General features: G+C 38.7%; 1 protein-coding gene across 2 annotated transcripts; it reads right to left on the minus strand.

Moving 5' to 3' along the window:
* Positions 1-231: 231 nt before the first annotated feature.
* On the minus strand, positions 232-19717 carry pomgnt1 (protein O-linked mannose N-acetylglucosaminyltransferase 1 (beta 1,2-)). 2 transcript variants are annotated; one of them, XM_005475627.4, is made up of 22 exons: positions 19466-19717; positions 19174-19353; positions 18251-18353; positions 17309-17424; positions 16508-16573; positions 16050-16163; positions 15825-15942; positions 15132-15230; positions 13527-13654; positions 12668-12738; positions 12442-12517; positions 11429-11512; positions 11226-11267; positions 10679-10737; positions 6008-6080; positions 5732-5860; positions 5251-5376; positions 5027-5091; positions 4893-4937; positions 4669-4804; positions 4471-4580; positions 232-2715 (listed from the first exon to the last, which is right to left on the minus strand). In XM_005475627.4, the coding sequence occupies exons 2-22, from the start codon at positions 19291-19293 to the stop codon at positions 2634-2636; spliced, it is 1962 nt and encodes a 653-aa protein (XP_005475684.1). In that variant the 5' UTR covers positions 19294-19353; positions 19466-19717; the 3' UTR covers positions 232-2633. The 2 variants fall into 2 exon arrangements, with proteins under 2 accessions (XP_005475684.1, XP_003448829.1); XM_003448781.5 differs by having other exon boundaries at positions 19174-19717.
* Between the last annotated feature and the right edge of the window lie 482 nt (positions 19718-20199).

Consider the following 20199-nt stretch of genomic DNA (forward strand, 5'->3'; position numbering starts at 1 on the left):
ACAATGATTCAATTCAATTTAACCCTTGAAACCCAGAGAAGCAGTAACACCAAAGTGAAATGAAGAACAATCAAGAGAGAGAAAAAAAGACAATGTGCAGAGATCTAAAACCAGAGAAACACACTGGGACTTAAACTTAGCCCCAACTTGAGTGGTTCAGTCTGACAGGTAAACACTGTCCAATCAAAAGACTGCAAATACTAACAGAGCATTAAAATAAATGCAAATTCATTTGGTTAAAGCATTCTTACATCAGCTGAAAAGCACATGTCCAGTATCTCTTCCTCACACACACACACACACACACACACACACACACCCCTCTCTCTGTTAAAATGGTTAAAAACTCCACATTCTTTGAATACTTCCGGCAGTATATCAACATCTGGATTAAAAGTCAGTGTTTTTAGACCTTAAGTGAAACAAATGTTTCAATTATCTTTCTATTTTTAATTGCCTGAAACATCCATAACAGTTGTTTGATAACATAACATTTGATAAAGATAACATGACCGGTACAGAGTTAATAAATTATTAATCAGTTCTATAGTGTGACATTCAAAATAAATGTATCCATGAGCAGATAATACTTGGTTTGTTTTTGCATTACTTACCATAAATAACAACAACATTTTCTTGAAGGGTTGGGTTTCTATTTGACCACCAGTTATAAAAACTACAAGAGAAAGAGCGGTTCTCACTCAACCATACACCCACACACTCTCTCTAAGCTGCATCTCAGGGCATTGAATGCGGCCAGTGAGATTATCAAATCTCACTTTTTCACTACTCTTAAAAATGGATAACACTGCAATGAGGAACTCAAAAATATAAACATGCGTAACGAAGATTTAGTACCTCTTTTCACATTGCTACCTTCAGTGGATGGAAGTGGTGGAGCCTCTGGCCTCCAGGATGGTTGAGAGAGACCAAAATTGACATGCATACTAAGAAACTAGAAAAAAAATTAAATAATAGAAATAATTCAGTTTTTTAACACATATGCTGCATCCAGGAAGTAGCTGGTTGCAAGTACCTGCCTGCTGTGATGTCTGACCCACAATGACTTAATTAATATATGACTAAAGTGCTAGTTTGGGGATTTCATTTGGTACAAGCAGAGAAATTGCACTCAGTTCTTTAGGGTTTATACCAGGTGTTCTTGTTATCCAAGCCCTTCTCCTGTGTGACTGGATGGCTGTGTACAAAGTAGGTTTTTAGTAGCTTCAGTAGTTGAACACTGTTCGATCAGGAAACAAAAGAAGCAACTGGATGTTCAGCACCTTATGCAGCTGCCGCTGTCACTTGTATCTCAAAAACAGCAGCAAGCACAGAAAAAAGTGTGTCTGCCTCTGGAGGGAAAAAAAAAAAAAAAAAAAAAAAAAAAAAAAAAATATGCGTACACACGTAAATGCAGTGCTAGGATACAAATATCCTGAACTGTTTGTTTAGCACACAAGTTTGCATATTTAGCTCTGATCCTAGACACGGATTTTCCTGCATTTTTGGGGGGTACACAACAAAAGGGTTTCGTTCCTATTGATTGTTAATTATGATTTTCATTTCCTGTGTCAATTATTACTTGTTGGTACTGGGAGGGCCACACGCTTTTTTCCCTGACAGAACAAAAGCCCGTAGTGAACTTTACCAGAAACAGATAATTACATGGAAAAAGGTCAATTTACTAAATAAAAAAAAAAAGAAGAAAAAAAAAAAAGTTAGAATTTAAAGCGGTTTGTTCAATGTGCATCATTTTGTAGGTGAGCACACATTAACATCACAGCCTTTGTAATTTTTCTGTTTTTAGATGCAGCACATGTTGTTAAAAGTATGACTTTTCAGGTTTTTGTCTCGCGGCCACCTTTCAGATTACATCATCAACCTAATCAGAGGCAAGTGATCTAAACAGTCAATAACGGTACAAACCCATGGGGCTTTTACACTCGATATCCAATGCTGAGAAATATGCCAACCTTTAGATTTTAGACACACGCACACACACAGATAATGAAACGTTTATATTTTTTCATTGTAAAAGTTAGACTCTTAAAAATGTATTGAACTTGATCAAAGTGGATTTTCTTATTTAGAAAAAAAATCACTAACTTTTGACAGATGTAAAATAAATAGAGATTCGTTAAAATGTATGTACAAAAATGGACAAACACTCAGTAGTTAAAACACCAAACTATGAGGAGCACTGGCTTCATTCAGGTCAGTGTGTTTGTGTCAGTTGTACTGTTCTGTCAAAGACGTAGCTTAGTGATCGATCCACAAAAAGACACAGCTGTTGTGGCAGCTGTACACTGTTGTGGTTGAACAATCACAATTAACTATAACTAGTTTTAGCATCACTGCTGGATGGACTCACCAGTGCTGTTTGTAGTGTTAATTCTTCCTCCAACATAAAAAATAGACTCAGTGTCCAGGTATCCTCTTGTACCCAAGTCAGACCTGTAGCTCTGGGCCCCAGGCTGGATAATTAATGTTCGTTGTTGGAGAGAAGTTGTAGTGTTAAGGCCAGGGCTTGTTGAAGTCTCTGTTTTTGTGTGTGTGTGTGTGTGTGTGTGTGTGTGTGTGTGTGTGTGTGTGTGTGTGTGTGTGTGTGTGTGTGTGTGTGTGTAACATCAGATCTACATCTGCTCCACCGGTGCTCCCTCTTCTTTAGGAGGAGGCTCTAAATGAATGGGAGTAACATTCGCTGGTTTCCTCACACTGATCAGAATAAAAGAAGAGAGTACACATGAGGTTAAAAAAAGGAAGTGGAGAGATGATAACATCAAGCACAGATCAAAACAAGAGAACATATAGAACTGAAGAAGCTTCTGCAGTTCTAAAGTTTAGAACCAAAGCTTCTTAGATGAGGTGTGAAACATCTTCAAGAAACTTTGTTTTCTTTCCAAGTTCCATAGACTCTCTGATCTGATCTAGGTGACTGAGAACCTACACAGAAATACATGTGAATTAACGCAAATTGTTTTGTTCTTTTTATCTGGCGCGAATTTACCCAAGATGGTCATTAAAATGAGAAGTAAAAGCAAAAGACTTTAGGAATGCAACAGTAGTTGGCTGTTCTGGTGTTGTGAATTTGAAGCAGATTAATGAATCACGGTGATTTTTTTGCTCTTGTGGTCACTGACAAGGAGAACATATATTGATAGGAAAAATTATCACTAAATCAGTAATTAATGCAAAGAGAGGATGCAAAATTCTGAGTCCAACAAGAGATTCTGTTAAAGGGCTTAAAGTTATTTTACTGAAATAAAGTTTCAAAAACAAAAACAATTTAACCGTTGAAGAAAGGAAGTGAAAACAATAACAGGAGTTATCATATTACTAATAAATTCCCTTTCTCCCTCTGAGGACTTGCACAGTGCAGCAGGACTGACTTTATTTAAAGTAAAGTTATTGGATATTCATGATTCTTTGTATCTTATCGTATTCACATAAGGTGGAGTTTATATAACCTTTATATAATTATATAAATTAAGTTTATGGGCAATGGAAGGAAATCAAACATTTTCTTCAAATATTGGTGCTAATGAATTATTTATGAATTATTCCCTCCTCTCTAACGAGGTACCTCTTTAAAAGAAATGAGCCAGGGTACTCAAGAGTGTTTCAACAGTCTTCCTTCCTGAAATGCTCTTCTCATTAAAAGCACCAGTTATAACCAGTACCTCCCACATGAACCCTTAGATCCATCATTTAATCATGTTTACAATTAATAAATCTGCTCCTTGTGTTGCTATGAGAACCAATATAACCATAAACAAGTGAGAGATGCAGCATCTCAGCAAAATATCAACAATCTGGCTAAAACTTAAACAAACATACAGAGAATGAACCTTCTAAGCATTTCAAAGCTAAATGCCAACTGTGTAACAGAATGTGTGCTGGACTGCCAATCACTTGAGACCTGGACCTGAATACATCCAAGCCAACAGAAGACTGCAGGTGGTAGCAGACTGACTGCCTGATATAATAGGCAGGTAGCAGAGACAATATGTTGTTTAGACTCCTTGAGTTATTTGCATAGCCCTTTATCTATCCAAAGTACCTGAGACTTTTCCTTTCTCCCTTTCCTGTGACGTAAAAGGTCATTGTTTGCGTGTGTTTCCACTGTGAAAACCTTGAATTATTCATGCAACGACCAGGCCACATCTCTGCTGTTTGCATCCCTCTCCATCTCCATTTTCTGTTCTGCATTTACAGGCCGTCACACAGACCTGCTGCTCTACCACAAACAGAAGCTGCTCTTAGGTAATAAACAGGATCTTTTTTCGTTTTCCTCTCAGGGTTGTGGAAATGTTTCAGCTTGTTTCATACTGTATTAGGGTGCAACTGCTGTAAAACATCAGAAAATGGTCATACGATTTCCCTGTCTCTATCTCTGACACATTTCTTGTTTTCCCAGAAAGCACAGAAAGATTATAGGTATGGGCTACATATAATCTGAGAGTTACTTACGAGTACGGAGAGATCGGAACAGCCACGACCAACACGTGGTTCCTTTTTCTGAAGAGCCGCCATAAACCTCTGTGGTATCCCCGAACATCTAGATCCCAAACGTGCAGGCACTAAACAAGAGACATGATAGAATTTATAAGGGCTTAAATCACTGCCTGTAAACATCACAAGCAAGACCACTTATGTAAATATGACCACCTTGGCAAGCTCGGTCCAAGTGGATGTATCTGTTTCAGACTCCATCTTAATGAACATGATGTAGATCTTCCCCTCAGAGTCAGGCAGGAATGAGTCCTCACATGGGTTTTTGGTGTGGTCTAGCACCTCTGCCTCTCTGGAATCACACACACACAAAATGTACTTTTTGTAGTTTACAACAACCATAAGCAAACACGCTGAGTGATGCCAGAGTCTGTACTCACTTCAGCAGGTTCTGGATCTCAACTTCATAAGCATCTTTCTTCAAGCTGTGAAGCACAATTAAAACCAAGTCTGTCACCATGTAGCCAGATTACTTACTGACAACAACAGCAATTAATCACATGGCTGTACACACCTGCCCACGTTCTTCAGTTGTACATTGGGAACAGTGTTGAACTTGTGCTTTTTGAAATACACCTCCTATGTGACACAAAGAGACAAAACAGCAATCTTTAACAGCGGGCTAAAAAGATACAGCTGACTTAACTGCTCTAGTGCTGCCTTCAGACCCATCGCTTTGGGTCACGAATACACAAATGAAAAGCTGATGACAATCAGCAGTTTTCTTTCAGATCTTACGTGAAAATAGCCATTCATGTTGAGGCCGATGATGCCGAAGTGGTAGGAGCGGGACACGTCAGGGATGATACACTCTCGGCCTTTCCTCTGCTCTGGCATTCGCATCCACATGTCCCAGTCCCACAGCTACAAGCCAGAAAGAGCACAGGCACGCACTTAGTCAAGGTCTTTCAACACCGCCTCACACACACCGTGTTCCTGCATTTGTTTTTACTTGTCAGCTAGACACTATTCTTTTTAAGCCCTACATAAGTATTATTAAAAAATTTTAGCATTACAACATGACAGTAAAAGCAACAACATAACATATTAAAAATCCTTTCATGCAGCTCCTTTTTAATCACTTTGCTAAATGACAATCAAACTTTATTCATATTTAAAAGTTACTGAAGATTATTCACACTTCACATATCTATTATGGCCAGTGGAAGAATCAATCAGTGACTAAATATCACAACAAAAGAAAAGACAAGTCCTGCACCTTTTCGGGTGTAGGCCATTTTGGCTCCAGCTCATCTTTGTAGAGGCTTTTCTTCAGCACCCAGCCCAGGCCGGGCATACTCTCCACCCTGTAGAGCAGGGCCGGGTCCTCTGCTGTGTGCTCATAGCCCTGATCAACACCACATATAGAGGAGCGTTATCATCTACATAACAAAGACTGGCGGGACAATGTTCATAAAAAGCAGACTTAGAGAAGTCAAATAGAGAAGTCATTTAAGTGTGAAAATAAGGAATGCAGATGATAGTCAACACTCACCTGGTCGTTCCAGGCTGAAATACAGTACAGGCTGTCATCCTCATCCAGCAGGTGGATGGTCTGACTCAGGAAGCTACAGAAACAGAGAAAATATTGATAATATAACAGTCTTCTGACAATAGTCTGCATATAAAAGGTGTCTAGTTGGCAGTTATGATTTTAGAAAAAAAACAACCATGAAGAAAACTTTGATCTAAACAGAAGACCTGAACATACCGATGTCTGATCACTGAACAGGAACATTGTTGTGGTACTTCAACAGATTAGACTGTGATTGAAAGCTGACACAGGCAGCTGTAGCATACTGTGGTCTGATAGTGTTAGACTCCAGAGCAAGCATGCTGCTGTTGCGTTTTGGAGCATTTTATTGGAATTATCTGACAATTAATATGCGCTATCGTGAGGTACAATCCTTCTGTGAAGTTAGCAGGTGTGTGTGTGTAGGTGTTGCATAAAATTTCTAAATGTTAGGTCCTAATGTAGTACTCCAAGGCATTTCAGACCTGCAAAGCCGACAGATTTTCTTTGTTTTTGATAGAAAAAACTCCAATGATGTGTTAGTCTATGGGCTTCTCTCTCATTCTCACAGTTGTGGTCGGTGTAATGCTTTTTTTTTTTTTCCTCCAGTAACATAATGTTTGTTGTTATGGATTGAAAATACTTTACTTGTCTATTGTCAGCTTCAATCCACATTCAATGGCTTTTTCTACAGAAGTGCACTCAGCAGACGAATGCCAAATATGATCAATTTAGTTTCTTAATTAAAAAAAGTATAGAAAGCAACGTTTACATTGAGCCTGACGTGGTCATACACATAAAGAAATGAGTCTCTTCCTCACAGTGAGGATTACAGCTCATTAATTTAATAAGGTATTAGATCAATATCTATATTATATCAGAACTGGAAATAATCCATGCATTAGGAACTAACTGGAATGCACAGGTTGTAATCACAGTCTCATTTAAAATGATTGCGGCCGATATCAGATGTTTGCTACAGTTAAGTATTTACATTTACTACTCCTGAACTGGAATTGTAGATATTCCCTTAAGAAACTACTACTATTGGAAATAAAGAAGAAATAACAGGCTTGTTTTTGTCAATAGAAGCAAGCTTTAATTTCAGTGCTCTCTAACTGAAAGCTTGAAGCTCAAAAGCAAACTGGCGCAAACACAGATGATGGCCGCAAGTTCTTCTCCACTATTTGAAGTGAGAGCTTCAAACAGATTGGTCAGCCCAGGAGGGAAGCTGGAGCTTTCACAGCAGCAAACACACAGTTCAAAGCACAGCCTGTTCGACAAAGGAAGGCTGGAGGTTCTAACAGAGCAGAGCATTATTATCACTGTGGGTCTACTGCCATCTGGTGGTGAATCTCGCAGGTCAGAGTGTTAAAAGGCAGTCTCAGCTGACATTATAGAATCAAAAACATCTTTATAATGTCACGGAAGAGCTGAGGATGCTATGCAGAAAGTTCTCTTTAACAAAAAAAATAAAGATGCATTTCCACTTGATCTCCTCCTCATCTCATCATTAAATTGTGGCCAACTATAAATCACAGCTTGCTGCAAAAGCAACAGCACATAGTTTGGACACATATTCCTAGTATACATTTGAGTCCTTAAGAGTTACTATCCCATTTAATGCACAAGCTCTTTCTCTTGGAGAAAGAGAACGAGCACCAAGTTTGAATGTGTGCCTACATTCAAACCCAAAGGTGGCTTTGTCACACGAGGACTGAAACAAGCAACATGGCTATTGTTCATTTTAACCTTCACAAGAATGTGCACCTAGTTCATCTCCAAGGTTAAAAATGAAAATACAGAGTTCTTTTCGATGGTCCTGAAGTGTCTTATGACGTGATTATGCTTCACATCCCCACCCTCCCAAATGGAACGACTAAAGTACTGGTGCAAGTTGCTGCTTTGGTGTCGTTTTGTCCAGTTGTGCATCTCTCAATTTGTCTAACTTTATGTGTTTATTCGCTGCCGCTGCAGCCAGGACAAAGATACAAGTGTAGGATTTTGTCAGTTTTTACTATCATTTTAGTAACGCCTCAGTACAGAAGCTCAGAGATTCACAAATTATACAGAGAGATGTTGCAACAGTTTGACTTTCTGTGATGTCTTTACTAGTTCTAGTTTTGACTTCTTTTCCTTTTATAACAGCGCTGACAAGTACTCAGTAAGTGCTAGTATAAATGGTACAGCGCTGTGGCGGCAAAACTGTCAGGGTGCAAAGCAGCCAATGTGGCAGGAGTCACGGGGCCCTTGTGGAAACCTTTTAAGAGGATCACCTGGAATGGACCTAATTGGTGTTTATTATCTGGCTTCATGTATAGATAAAGCTGGGTATCATCTAGTAATTAAAATGTATGCTATGCCCTAAAAATGATACTGTCCAAGGGAGGTTTGTATTGTATACATTGTTTAGGCAAAGTTACACACTGATGCAACATTAATTTTAATGACCTCCAACTGATGTAACCAGGTGTTATTAATACCAACAGGAATTATAATATTACAGAATTTATGTTTATCCTTAGCCAACACTTTCAGGGTTTCTTCAGAATCGCCTGCTCTGGGCCCTGGAAGACAATCTATTATGGTTGCTGGTGTCTCTAATGTCACGTATCTGAAAACTGAATCACCAATAATCAGAGTCTGTTCCTTGGCGGGTGTGGTGCTGAGTGGGGGGAAAAGAAAAAAAAAACAAAAAAAACCCAAACAATGCAAGATGGTGGAATACCGTGAACTTCTGTTTAGGGCTATATTCATCCTAATCATCACCTAGCCAGCCTGATTTACAGGCTGCTCAGGACAATACAAGGGGAGGGCCACCAATCGGCCAAGCAAGAAAAAGTGTAGGGGGCATACATTTTAGACTTTTAACTGTAGTTTAAAGCATTTACAGCTTACTACACTGAAGAAATTAAGCAATACATAAGCAATTAAATAAACTTCACAATAACATTAAATGTTAAATCAATTTAAAGGGAGTTTGCTCTGAAATAATGGAGAATTTTTAGCATAGATTGCAGAAGCATGAGTACAGTCTAACAGAATGAGAACCAAAAACAGCAGCTGCATAAAGAGGTGTCAGTAGCAGTGTTGGGCAAGTTACTTTGAAATAGTAATTCAATTATAGTTACTAGTTACTTCTTCAAAAAAGTAACTGAGTTAGTAACTGAGTTACAATATTCTAAAAGTAATTAATTACTTGGAAAAGTAACTATTGCGTTACTTTAAAAAAACAAAACAAAGAACGTTTAACCCTCTGGGGTCCAGGGTATAATTGGCCATTTTTTTACTACTCTTGATTTTCCCTCCACATTTTACCTTTAAAAACTACTTGCTTTGCCTTGTTTGGTATCATTCTTTTTAGCGCAACCTCACGTGCCTGAATTTACAGTTATGTTCTCATTTTGTCATACTGTATAACCAGAATTGATCTAAAATCAGACAAAAAACATAAAATCACAGTAGAAAAGGTTATATTTTTACTGTAACAACCATAAACATGTTTAATGAATCATATTTCATAACTTCAAATGCAAATATTAATTGTCAATTTTAAAATCCTATGCACAAGTTTTGCAAACAACAAAGTTATTTGCATCCATTTACCTTGATTTTTTAAATAACCATTTCAAACTATTTACAGAACAATCAGCTGTTCTTCAATAAGATGCCACACAAATTATTTGTGCCACTCCAAAAAAATAATTTCTGTCCACTACAAAGGAGAACATCACAGCCTGATACCTGCAGGTCTGACAGCAGCAGGTGTATCACTGCTGTTTCTACCTGGAGACAGCAGTCGCCTCATTGTTCTGACACACAACACAAAACTATCCACAACACTACACACTAACTACACAAGACAACACATTAACTACACACTCCAAACACGCTAAACGTCACAAATCTCACATCTCAAAACTCGCTCTCTCCCTTTTCCTGCTCTCCCTCTCTCTTTCTCCCTCTCTCTCTCTCTCTCTCTCTCTCTCTCTCTCGCCGTCACTCCTAAAACTTTTTTTTGTTTTGTTTTTTTGCTCATAAGCAGAGAGTGCTTGCTAGCGCTAATGTGGCGAAACTATTGAGGAAAAAACGTCACGTATGTATTGTTTATCATGACTCTGGTTTTACGTGGCCTATCGACACAATTTATAAACTGGTATATATCACCTTGTTGCTTTGTCTTTAAGTGGTCATGTGATTGGCTTACCACGACTACTTTATTCTTCCTCAGTCAAACAGCAGCACTCATGCGATTGTTTTGCCCCCTGAGCTCGTGATCGTGATTGCCGTCCGCGGGAGCGCGCAGCTGCTTAAAGCTGTAGCCTCCAGATTACTTACAGCTACTTCCGTGCAACTGATATAAGTGCGGTAAGCTGAACACAGCTTCAACCGTCTGTTTGTTGAAAAATAGTAACGGACCGCATTTCCTTGTTAGTAACTGTAACGCCGTTGTAACGATAGGAATAGTAATTAGTTAGATTACTCGTTACTGAAAAAAGTAACGCCGTTAGTAACGCCGTTACTTGTAACGCCGTTATTCCCATCACTGGTCAGTAGAGAGTGACCAGATATCAATTAGTAAGAGCCCTTTTCTGGAACTAACATGGACATCTGGCTGCTTTTAGTAGTGGTTATGTAGACTGGAAGAAATACCTGAAGAAGTCAATGGATATATCAAGATCTTCTTCTAGTACAATGGCATAATTAGCATCCTGGGAAAAGATAAAACAGACACAACAAACTCTAATGAGCGCATACATATGGTACATACAGACTCTACCCCAGGCAACTGCACAATAAAACACCTACAGTGCATTCACAGAGTTCGCTGCATAAAATCATAATGTCAGTGTTGACAGTAAGAGTTTCAGAAGTCTCATTAATATTGAGTGGAAGCAGAAATTTACATGTATACAGCTACAATTCAGACTTATGTTAGAGGGTTTACCTCTGGTTAAGTTGCAGGTTAGTGCAAGTTATGATGGTCAGAGAAACAAATGAATTGGAGCAACTGAGTGTGCACTGTGAAACCTCTGTTTGGACGTGTCAGATGATTTCTTTTTAAATTAAAGAAATGCTGAAGTGCAATGTAAAATTGAGGCTGTACAATGCACATATTATAAAAGATGAAAAATTCAAATAAGAGTTATAACAAGCTGCATTAACATGATAAAGATGAGTGTTTGATGTTGGTACTTACTGGGTGAAGATTGAAGGTTGCAGTCAGACTCGCTTTGTAGTGCTGTGGTTGAGGAAAGAGATGTTCGAGTTTCACAGTAACAAAGAATAATTAAATAAAAACACTGCTGAACGTTTCTGTAAAGGAAACATCGGTCCTTTAAAATCTAAGCTTGTATTGCTCGCAATTATGTGTTAACCCTTGAATGAGAAGCTGTTGCTTACCTGCGACACTCTGGCATTCTTGATGCTGATAGGTGTGTGTTGAACTCCCTTCAGTCCAAACAGGTCAACAACATCCATTGGCTCCTGAGTCAAAAAGGCAGATGTTTGAGAGCTACAAAAAGATTCTTTAATAATTTGCAAAATTTTTCCCTGAACAAAATCCACTGAGGTGGTGAGTATAACCTGAAATGACCATTCTGTTTCTAAAAGAAATAGAAACCTAAAGAGAGAACACATAAAACACAAAAAGTGGATTTCTGTAGTTCTAGTTTAAATTGTTGCAATCTCACACAGAGTGCAGTTTAATCGTATTTTCATGGTAATTATGGCGAAGATACACTGTAAAAATTCTTCTTTTTTTAACATTTAGGTAAGATAATTAATTCATAGATTCAGTTCATTCATTTGCTAAAACACACGTGATCGTTATAAGTCAAACTGACTCGCAATAAAAAAAAAAAAAAAAAAATTGGGGGCAGTGGTCAGTGGTACCCCTTCGTCTCCTAGAGAGAGATAGTATTAATTTTAAAAGCCTTGTTTACAAGTTATCGCATTCACAAGGCTTTCTAAAAAACTTGACCTCTGACCTTGAGGTCACTGAGATTCAAACTCATCCAACATTTTTATTAGGAGCACCAATATTATCAATTTCAAATTCCTACGAGTTACCTAAGTTATCGCATTCACAAGTTTGGTGTTCACGCTGCCTGCCCGGCAGGTTAACAACAAATCCGCATCAGCCTTTTACAGCCAAGGGGTAAAAAGTTACCCATAACTTTTACAGTCCGTGACAAGGGAAAAGATATTTATAGATATCTAAACGATCTATAAAGACTTCTGCAAATATAATTGTTTCTTGTATTTGTTTAAAATAAGGTATTGAAATATGATGTCTTGATTAAGATCTTAAAATTGTATGACTCAACACATGCATGTACACATATACAACAATCACTGGCAAACCGCAGCAATAAAAAAAAATATTATAATAATAATAATAATAAATAAGGTACCTCATAATATCCATCAATGAAGACTGTGATCATCTGTGGGTTAACACCATGAGCTGAAAGAAGTGACCTCAGCATGCTAAACAACAACAAAAAAACAAAAACAAAAACCTGGTTATATTTTTACTGAGATTTATTACCTTGTTCTGTACCCCTGTATGACTACCATTCGTTCCACTTTAACCACAGAAGAGACTTTAAAATTCTGCCAGTATTTTTCAGATCTTACCGGTAGAGATAGTTAGGTCTGTTTCCTGCAATAACGGCCACTGGGACATTGAAAACATTATTGTTGGGGAGCTGCAAGGACAAAACAGAGTAAAAATGTGATCATACTGAATCTACACTTGCACACATGAAACTCAAATTAGTGGACAAGAAGACAAGAATCGGTAAAGCATACACCTGATTACTTAAATAAAGTATATGAGCATTTCAAGAATGACACTTTACATAGACTATACAGCCTCATGTATTTGGACAGCTGGCCAGGTAAATCCTGCAATTTACCTTCATTCTTTTCCATCTGTCTAAGAAGTGGTTTGTTAACTACTGGACTTTTCTCAGCTAACTCTGTCCTTCCTGTTCTGTGGCATCCTTCAGGCTTGTTTGTCAGATGAAGGCCCCTTATGTCATTCAACTGTCTTGAGTCCCTCGCAGCATGCTCAGACAGATTCGGGCTCCACCATTTTTGACTGCAGATGATGACAGTCTGTTCTGTTCTGTTCCTGAGATCCACTGCAAACTGGAGGGTCACTCTAACTGAGCCTGAAGAGCACTAACGCCAATATCCTGAGCTCACTACAGAGCAGCACAGGAAGTATCATCGAGACAGTGAAGTTGAGCATACTCAAACATACGAGCAAGTGTGCTCAGTGCCTCACTACTCGCTCAAATGCTACTCTCACTTCTGTGGGATTCTGTCTTCATCCAAGACCAAAAAAACCATACAAATTATAGCAAAATAAATAAATATCATTTGACTGATGACAGGACATTACTCCCTCCTTACAGCTTGGCATTCCTGTGCTTCCCCACACAGGAAAAACATGGTGAAAATAAAGAGTCGTGTCTGTTACGTGTCTTACAGGGTCGGGATTAAACTCTACGGGTGCCGGATCCTTGCAGCTGCAGATGCTGCCGTATCCTTCCACCTTGCTGCAGAAGAGTTTCCTCCTCCTGTTCAGCTCCGTGTCTGCCCAGTGGCACTCTGCCTCTGCAGAACATAAGATCACATCCCAAATTATTTTACAGTGTTTTGTAACATATGAAATTATTTTGGCAAGAGGCTTACTTCAAAGCTGGAGAAGTAAATAATGCTAAAAAGATACAGCAGGAGGAACATGTCGGAATACATTAGGTGAACTGTCAACAGGCCAGCAACATGACTGGGTATGAAAAGAACATGTTAGAGAGGCAAACTTGTATCTGTGTCATCCATAAATACAGCTTAAAGCTCTATCATGCAAAAGAGGAAGATGAACATGAACATGAACATGCTCTGAGCCAAAGCTCACGTAAATTGACTAAGGCAAAGTGGGAAACTATTCTCTTGTCAGACAAATCCAAATTTTAAATTATTTTTGGCAATTCATACAGGTAACGAGTGGGGGACAGAAAAGCGTCTTACAGAAGACGTTACAGGTCTGTGGGAGCCAGAGATTTTCCATGTTTGAGGTGACCAAATACTTATTTGCCACCCTGATTTACGAATAAATTCTTTACAAATCCTACCATGTGTATTCATGGATTTTTTTTTCACATTCTGTCTCTCACAGTTGACGTGTACCTCTGGTGCAAATTACTGGCCTCTGTCATCATTTTAGGTGGGGGCACTTGCACAATCGGTGGCTGACTAAATACTTTTTTGCCCCACTGTATAGATGGGTGCATTAGAACTGGCAGCTTGCACATCTGAAAAGGTGCTATTAATGCTAAAATGTGTACACAGGTTTTAGAGCAACGTGCTCCCAAAGAGAACACTTTTTTTTTCTTTTTTTTTTTCCCATGTGAGGCATATTTCAGCAAGACAATGCTAAACCACAAAATACATTGGTTAGAATTATAGGTGTTGAACTGGCCTGCCTGCAGCCAAGACCTTCAATTAGTTAAAAATATTTGACACATGATGAAATGAAAAATACAACAAAGATGACACAAGACTTTTGAGCAGCTCGGCTCCTGTATCAGACAAGAATGAACAACTTTCCTCTCCCCAAAGTTCAACAACTGGTTTGAACTCATAATTTTTCTCAGTTTTAACATTTGTGTTATTTTGTGAATAAAATGTGATTGAGACTTTCAAATCATCATCTTGTTTTTAATTTACATTTTACAGTTTCCCCAACTGTGGCCAAAATGCTCATGCTAAACCTACAAAATGTGAAATCCAACACTACCGGGTGACTACAACCATCATTCATATACAGTCTTTGGCTCAAACTTTTAACCCATCTGGTCCCTACAAGGTCGGGACTAAAATATACTAATATAAGCAGAAGCAACTCCCCCACTTTGACTTTTTTCTCAAGGACTTAACTTTTACTGCATGTCATCGCACTTTCAAAAGATTATTCATAAAAAAAGATACAAGTCTTTTAGTGAATAAAATACTTTTTTGTGTGTGTGCATGAGAGGGGGAATCAAGTTTAAATATTTCACCCTTTGTCAAGCATGCTAAAACTGGCGCTTACCTTCAGAGGCAGTAAGTTGCACTTCAGTCTTGAGCAGCACTGGGTCTCCCCAGGTAGACAGAGCTGGAGACTTTGAATGCTTCTCTCCATAAACTTGACCTGAACACGAAAACAACGTCAAGTCAAGAGAGGTAATCTCAGGGCAGTCTACTGACAGCTTTATCAGTAAAGATCAAAGAGGCCTTTTTTATGGTTTATACTGATAACTTCTCAACAAACTCCAAGTTTATGTAGAAAATAGTGATGAAAAACTGCACAGACAATTAAATATATCCATCTCTTTTGTTACCTGTAAACCAAAGATGATTAAGTTCAGCCTAAGAGAACGTGTTTAACCATTAGTGACAACACCTCAAGCACAAAGGTCAAGACACAAATGTGAATATGTAGAACAAAAAAGTCTTTCTTTCAGTCATACACAGTAAAGTTGTAGTGGCCCAGAAAACAATCTAAGCTGATCCTAGTTAAAAAAAATAAATAAAATAAAAATCATATGTCAATCAACGATAAAATGGTGCACTTTGGGCTGACTTTGTGAAATCTCATAATCAAATCTTCTTAATGTTTCTAAACAACCAATCATAATTCTCCCCAGCTCCTCAGATGTTTTGTGACTGATCGATTTAGTGAAGCTCTTCCTGTATAATGGCTGTCCTCAGTGTCATTGTTAAAAATGAAGGTCTGCTTTTCTACCTCCTTTCTTCACCACTAGAGTCCACATGTCTCTCCAGCTCAGATTGAGGGACACCTGGCTGCCCAGACTCTTGAGCAGGTTCTTAGCAGCATCTTTCAAGTGGAATGTGCCCTCATCCTGCAGGACAAAAAACCCCCAAAAAACAAAAACCACAGTTACGGGTATGGTTTACGACTGGAACATGAATATCCCCTCCACTCCTCAGACAGTTAGTAGCTCCTGACCTTTATGGTAAAGATGAGGATTCGACCACGAGTCACCATATTGAGGAACAGGATCATGGCTTCATCCTCATGGGGAGAGTAGGTGTCAAATATCCTCTTGGCCATCACATGACCCTGTGAGTGAGTGAGTGAGTGAGTCAGACAGACAGACAGACAGACAGACACACAGACAGACACACACACACACACGACCACTTATTGGCTTACTGAAAAATCAGAAATTGCTAAAAATCTACTACTGACATTTGATAAGTTTAACTTCGACGTTGTTTGTATTGTGATAAATACAGCTATAAAAACAGTGAAACACAGTTAGCAAAAAATTATGATAATATGATGCATCCATTTTTTCCTCCCACCTCTAGTATGTACAGTAATTGCAGTTTGTTATATTTACATATGAGTTGCCAGTGGAAAGACATGCATCATGATATGAAGAATAAGCAGCACATGCTCACAGTTGCTTGGTTGAGAACTATTACATGGATCCCTCTGCCTTGTTCTCGCATGTCATCTTCCAGCACCTGCAGGAACAAGTAAAATAAAGAAAAATAATATTTTTACTGAGCCAAGTGTGTCAGACACTAATCTTACCCGGGCAGGCTCCCCAGGTATACTCTACATTGTTTTATTTCTATTTAAAATACAAAATACATTTGATTTATTAGCGGGATAGGGACTTCATTGCCAGTGGCAGTCTAAGATGGTAAAGTTATCCACATGATGAGAAACTTACTGGAGACTAATTTGTATTGTTGTTGCTGTACATGGTATTATTTATTAAATACAATACAATTCTGTGAGAAATGTGGCATGTGAATGCTCAGCCAGAAGAAACAGTCTGATGCTTTGTGTCTATCATTAACCAAATTAATTATAAAGGATTATTACCATTTTGAACATGAGTTCAATGACATTAAAAAGCCAAAATTTAAACACCTTGCATTGCAAATATTTCCCTTGACAAAACAGAACTCAACTGAAAACCTAACAATAAAATGAAGGTTAGTGGGAGGAAAGATTAGTCTAGGATGTATAGATTGTCTTGAAAACTGGGATGGTGAGAGGCCCAAGCAGCAGCAGCTTACTCGGTCTGAGTAAGATTGTTGACGTCTTCAGGCACCTGGAAAGTTAGTGAGACCAAACCCTCTGTTGTTGTGCGAGTCGATTATATTAGCTAAGCCCCTTTGAGTATTAAAGCAGAATGTCTCAAGTAACCTGTCAGTAGGCATCAGCCAGTTAACCAGTTATTCACCCACCGTGGTGCCATCTACTGCCACGTAGACCTTGGAGCGGCTGGAGTACACCTCAATGTCGAGGACTTTGCGTCCATTAGCTGGCCTGCGTGCTGTCTCCATGTTAGGAATAACATCCTCTAAAGAGAGAGAAAAACAAACATCAAGATCAAGATGATGCACTTCATAATAAAACTAAACTTTAATGGAACACTTTCACTTCGTGTATCAGAAGGTTAATGAGTGATGGGTGGATCTGTCAGATAGCAACAGACAGATCAACCCTCAACTCTTCTATTAAACTGAGTTTGAACATATTTAAATACTGACTGTTACATTAACATACAGTAAACGTTTCAGAGGAATTGACTGAAAGCTGCATTACTGTCCAGAGAGTCACAGAGTTAGACATTTGGGGACTATAGACTGTGCTGTATACTGTATACATATATTGTAGATGAGATATTTTATAGAATCACCTTGAGGAAACTATATAAATAAAACTGAATTTAAATCCATGACAAAATTGCAGTGTCTGTCCAAGTATACTGATGGGTGAGAGAGTGCATTTAAAGTTAACTCTGAAATCACAAATCAAGATAAAAAGTTCAAGTTGACATATCAAAGGATGAGACGTCCATCTATCAGGCCGATAGGCCGAAATACTACTAATCACAAAAGTCTGCTACAACTCAAAGCTAAAGCTGTGGTCACTCGCCAACATTCATCATGGGTAGAATACCATGGTAACGAGTTGCTTGTAGCAGGGTTTTTTGCAGAGTTATTGTACAGCACAGACTTTTAAAGACTTAGAATTAGATGCAGAAGTGTGAATTCATTTAGGATTTTCACTAATCCACACAGGGTCAAAATAGTACATACAGGCTCAAATTTATACATACACTCACTTAAACCTGAGTGTACTAAGTATAAGTAAGTAAAATGACATGTGAACATGTTTCTCACCATATTCTTGGGCTGCTGCATCTTCACTGGCAACTCTTCTCGTATCCAGGATGAGTTTAATGTTGACTATGACGGTTATCAGCAGAAACAACACGGCACCAGCCTGTAGGATAAAAAAAAAAAAATATGTATCAGTGTTCATCTTGATGTCTGTAGTTAGTTAATTTTGATATTATTAAACTCTACAAATGGTTCACTTAATTGCTGATCTGCTGGCACTAATGAGTCTTGATTTCTGCTGTGAGATTCAGATGGTATTTATTTTATTGTCATTTAAATGCGACACCCAACAAGTATTATTGCAGGCCACATCCCTCCCTCTATGACTATGGTGTGCTTATTCTGACGTCTGTTTACGGGACAACAAACCATGTTACAAAGCTTAAATCAACTCAAACTAGTTTCTTGAACATGACAATAACCTCAATGTACTCAAATGGCCTCCACAGTTACCAGATTTCAATCCAGTGGATTGCTTTGGGATGCAGTGGAGTGGGAGATTGAGATGAATGTACAACCAACAAATCTGCAGCAGCTGTGTGATGCCATCATGTCAATATAAATCAAAATCACAGAGTGTTTCCAGAATCTTGTTAGATCTATGCCATGAAAAATGAAGGAAAATAGGGGTCCAACCCAGTACGAGTAACATGTACCCTACAAAGTGCCCAGTGAGTGCATCTAGGACCAGGCACTGACATAATCAAGCCAGGATATGTCTTGTAGCCTTTACTTTGAAAGAACACCTGACATTTCCTTTACCAAAACTTTTTGGCAAGATGAAACCTTTAAATATGAGCTAATGTGGCTTGTTAAATGTAAAACAAGCGAGAAAACAGGACAATACGTTTATTTTACTGATTTACAGCAGCAACATCACTCTTTAGCTGAGCTCTATCAGTACAGACCGTTTAACTATTTACCTGACAGAACCGGCGAATCGTCCTCTTGTTGGTCAATTTGTATTTCCAGGTGAGATAGAGACTCCTCTGCTGGCGGGGGATGAAGGGCTTAGCTCGGGGATTGGGGGTCCAGGTCTCCATCCCGGACACCGACAGCCGCCTGGACACAGCTCACGCCCTCCGCCTGCTCTCCTCCACTTTCTGCAACCGGGACATGCACAACTCCACACCACCAAAACACGGCTGACTCTTACATGCTCACCTGAGTTAAACAAGAGACGCGAATAAAAAGGCACTGTGCACAAATAGTCACCAAGTTTAGCCGACGACACCAAACTGCCATGTGACTGTACGGGGCTTTAACATGCTCCAGCCGCTTCTTTTCTCTTCACGTATGAACATCATTAATCACGGAGTGTTCAGTAAGTCTTGTAGTGCCATTTATATTCCATAGTAAGCAGATGCTTCCAGAAAAGTAGCTTTAAACCGCAACATACACAGAGTTTCTGTCGCAGAGCAAAATACGTCACAGAGGTCCTCTTCCTTCTTCGTTTTTTAAATAGGCAGAAAAGACATTGGCGTATTTCTGCCCTCTACCGGTTGTTATTCGAGTTGACGCTTATGATTGACGTTAATTTGTTTGTTTTAAAGTAAGTAAGGTAAGTAAGAGCCCGCTTTCCTACGTATTTTAAAACTTAGAAGGACTTAATGGGAGCAATAGCATTGTGTATTTCAAGTTGAAATGTCACAACAAGGCAAGGCAAGGCAAGTTTATTTATATAGCACAATTCAACAGCAAGGTGATTCAAAGTGCTTTACAGAGACATTAAAAACAAAAACAAATAAAAGCATCTTGATGTATTCTTATCCAGGAAAGTAAATCTCCAAAAGTTGATTCTGTTCATCTGGACGTGGGCAAGGATTTCAGTCTGTAGATGTGCAAAGCTGGTAGAGACATACCCTAAAAGACTGGCAGCTGTAATTGCAGCAAAAGGTGGTTCTACACAGTATTGACTCAGGGGGCTGAATAATTACGCACACCCCACT

This window comes from Oreochromis niloticus, linkage group LG17, assembly GCF_001858045.2.
Source record: "Oreochromis niloticus isolate F11D_XX linkage group LG17, O_niloticus_UMD_NMBU, whole genome shotgun sequence".
NCBI classification, from domain to species: domain Eukaryota; kingdom Metazoa; phylum Chordata; class Actinopteri; order Cichliformes; family Cichlidae; genus Oreochromis; species Oreochromis niloticus.

Bases quoted from the DNA above. Each gene is read 5' to 3' on its own strand.
- pomgnt1 (XM_005475627.4), bottom strand. From the start codon at position 19,293: ATGGAGACCTGGACCCCCAATCCCCGAGCTAAGCCCTTCATCCCCCGC. The intron at 16,164-16,507 runs GTGAGCATGTGC...ACTCACTCACAG, and splicing joins TAGTTCTCAACCAAGCAACT to GGTCATGTGATGGCCAAGAG. The intron at 4,938-5,026 runs GTGTGTACAGCC...TGTGCTTCACAG, and splicing joins CAACTGAAGAACGTGGGCAG to CTTGAAGAAAGATGCTTATG.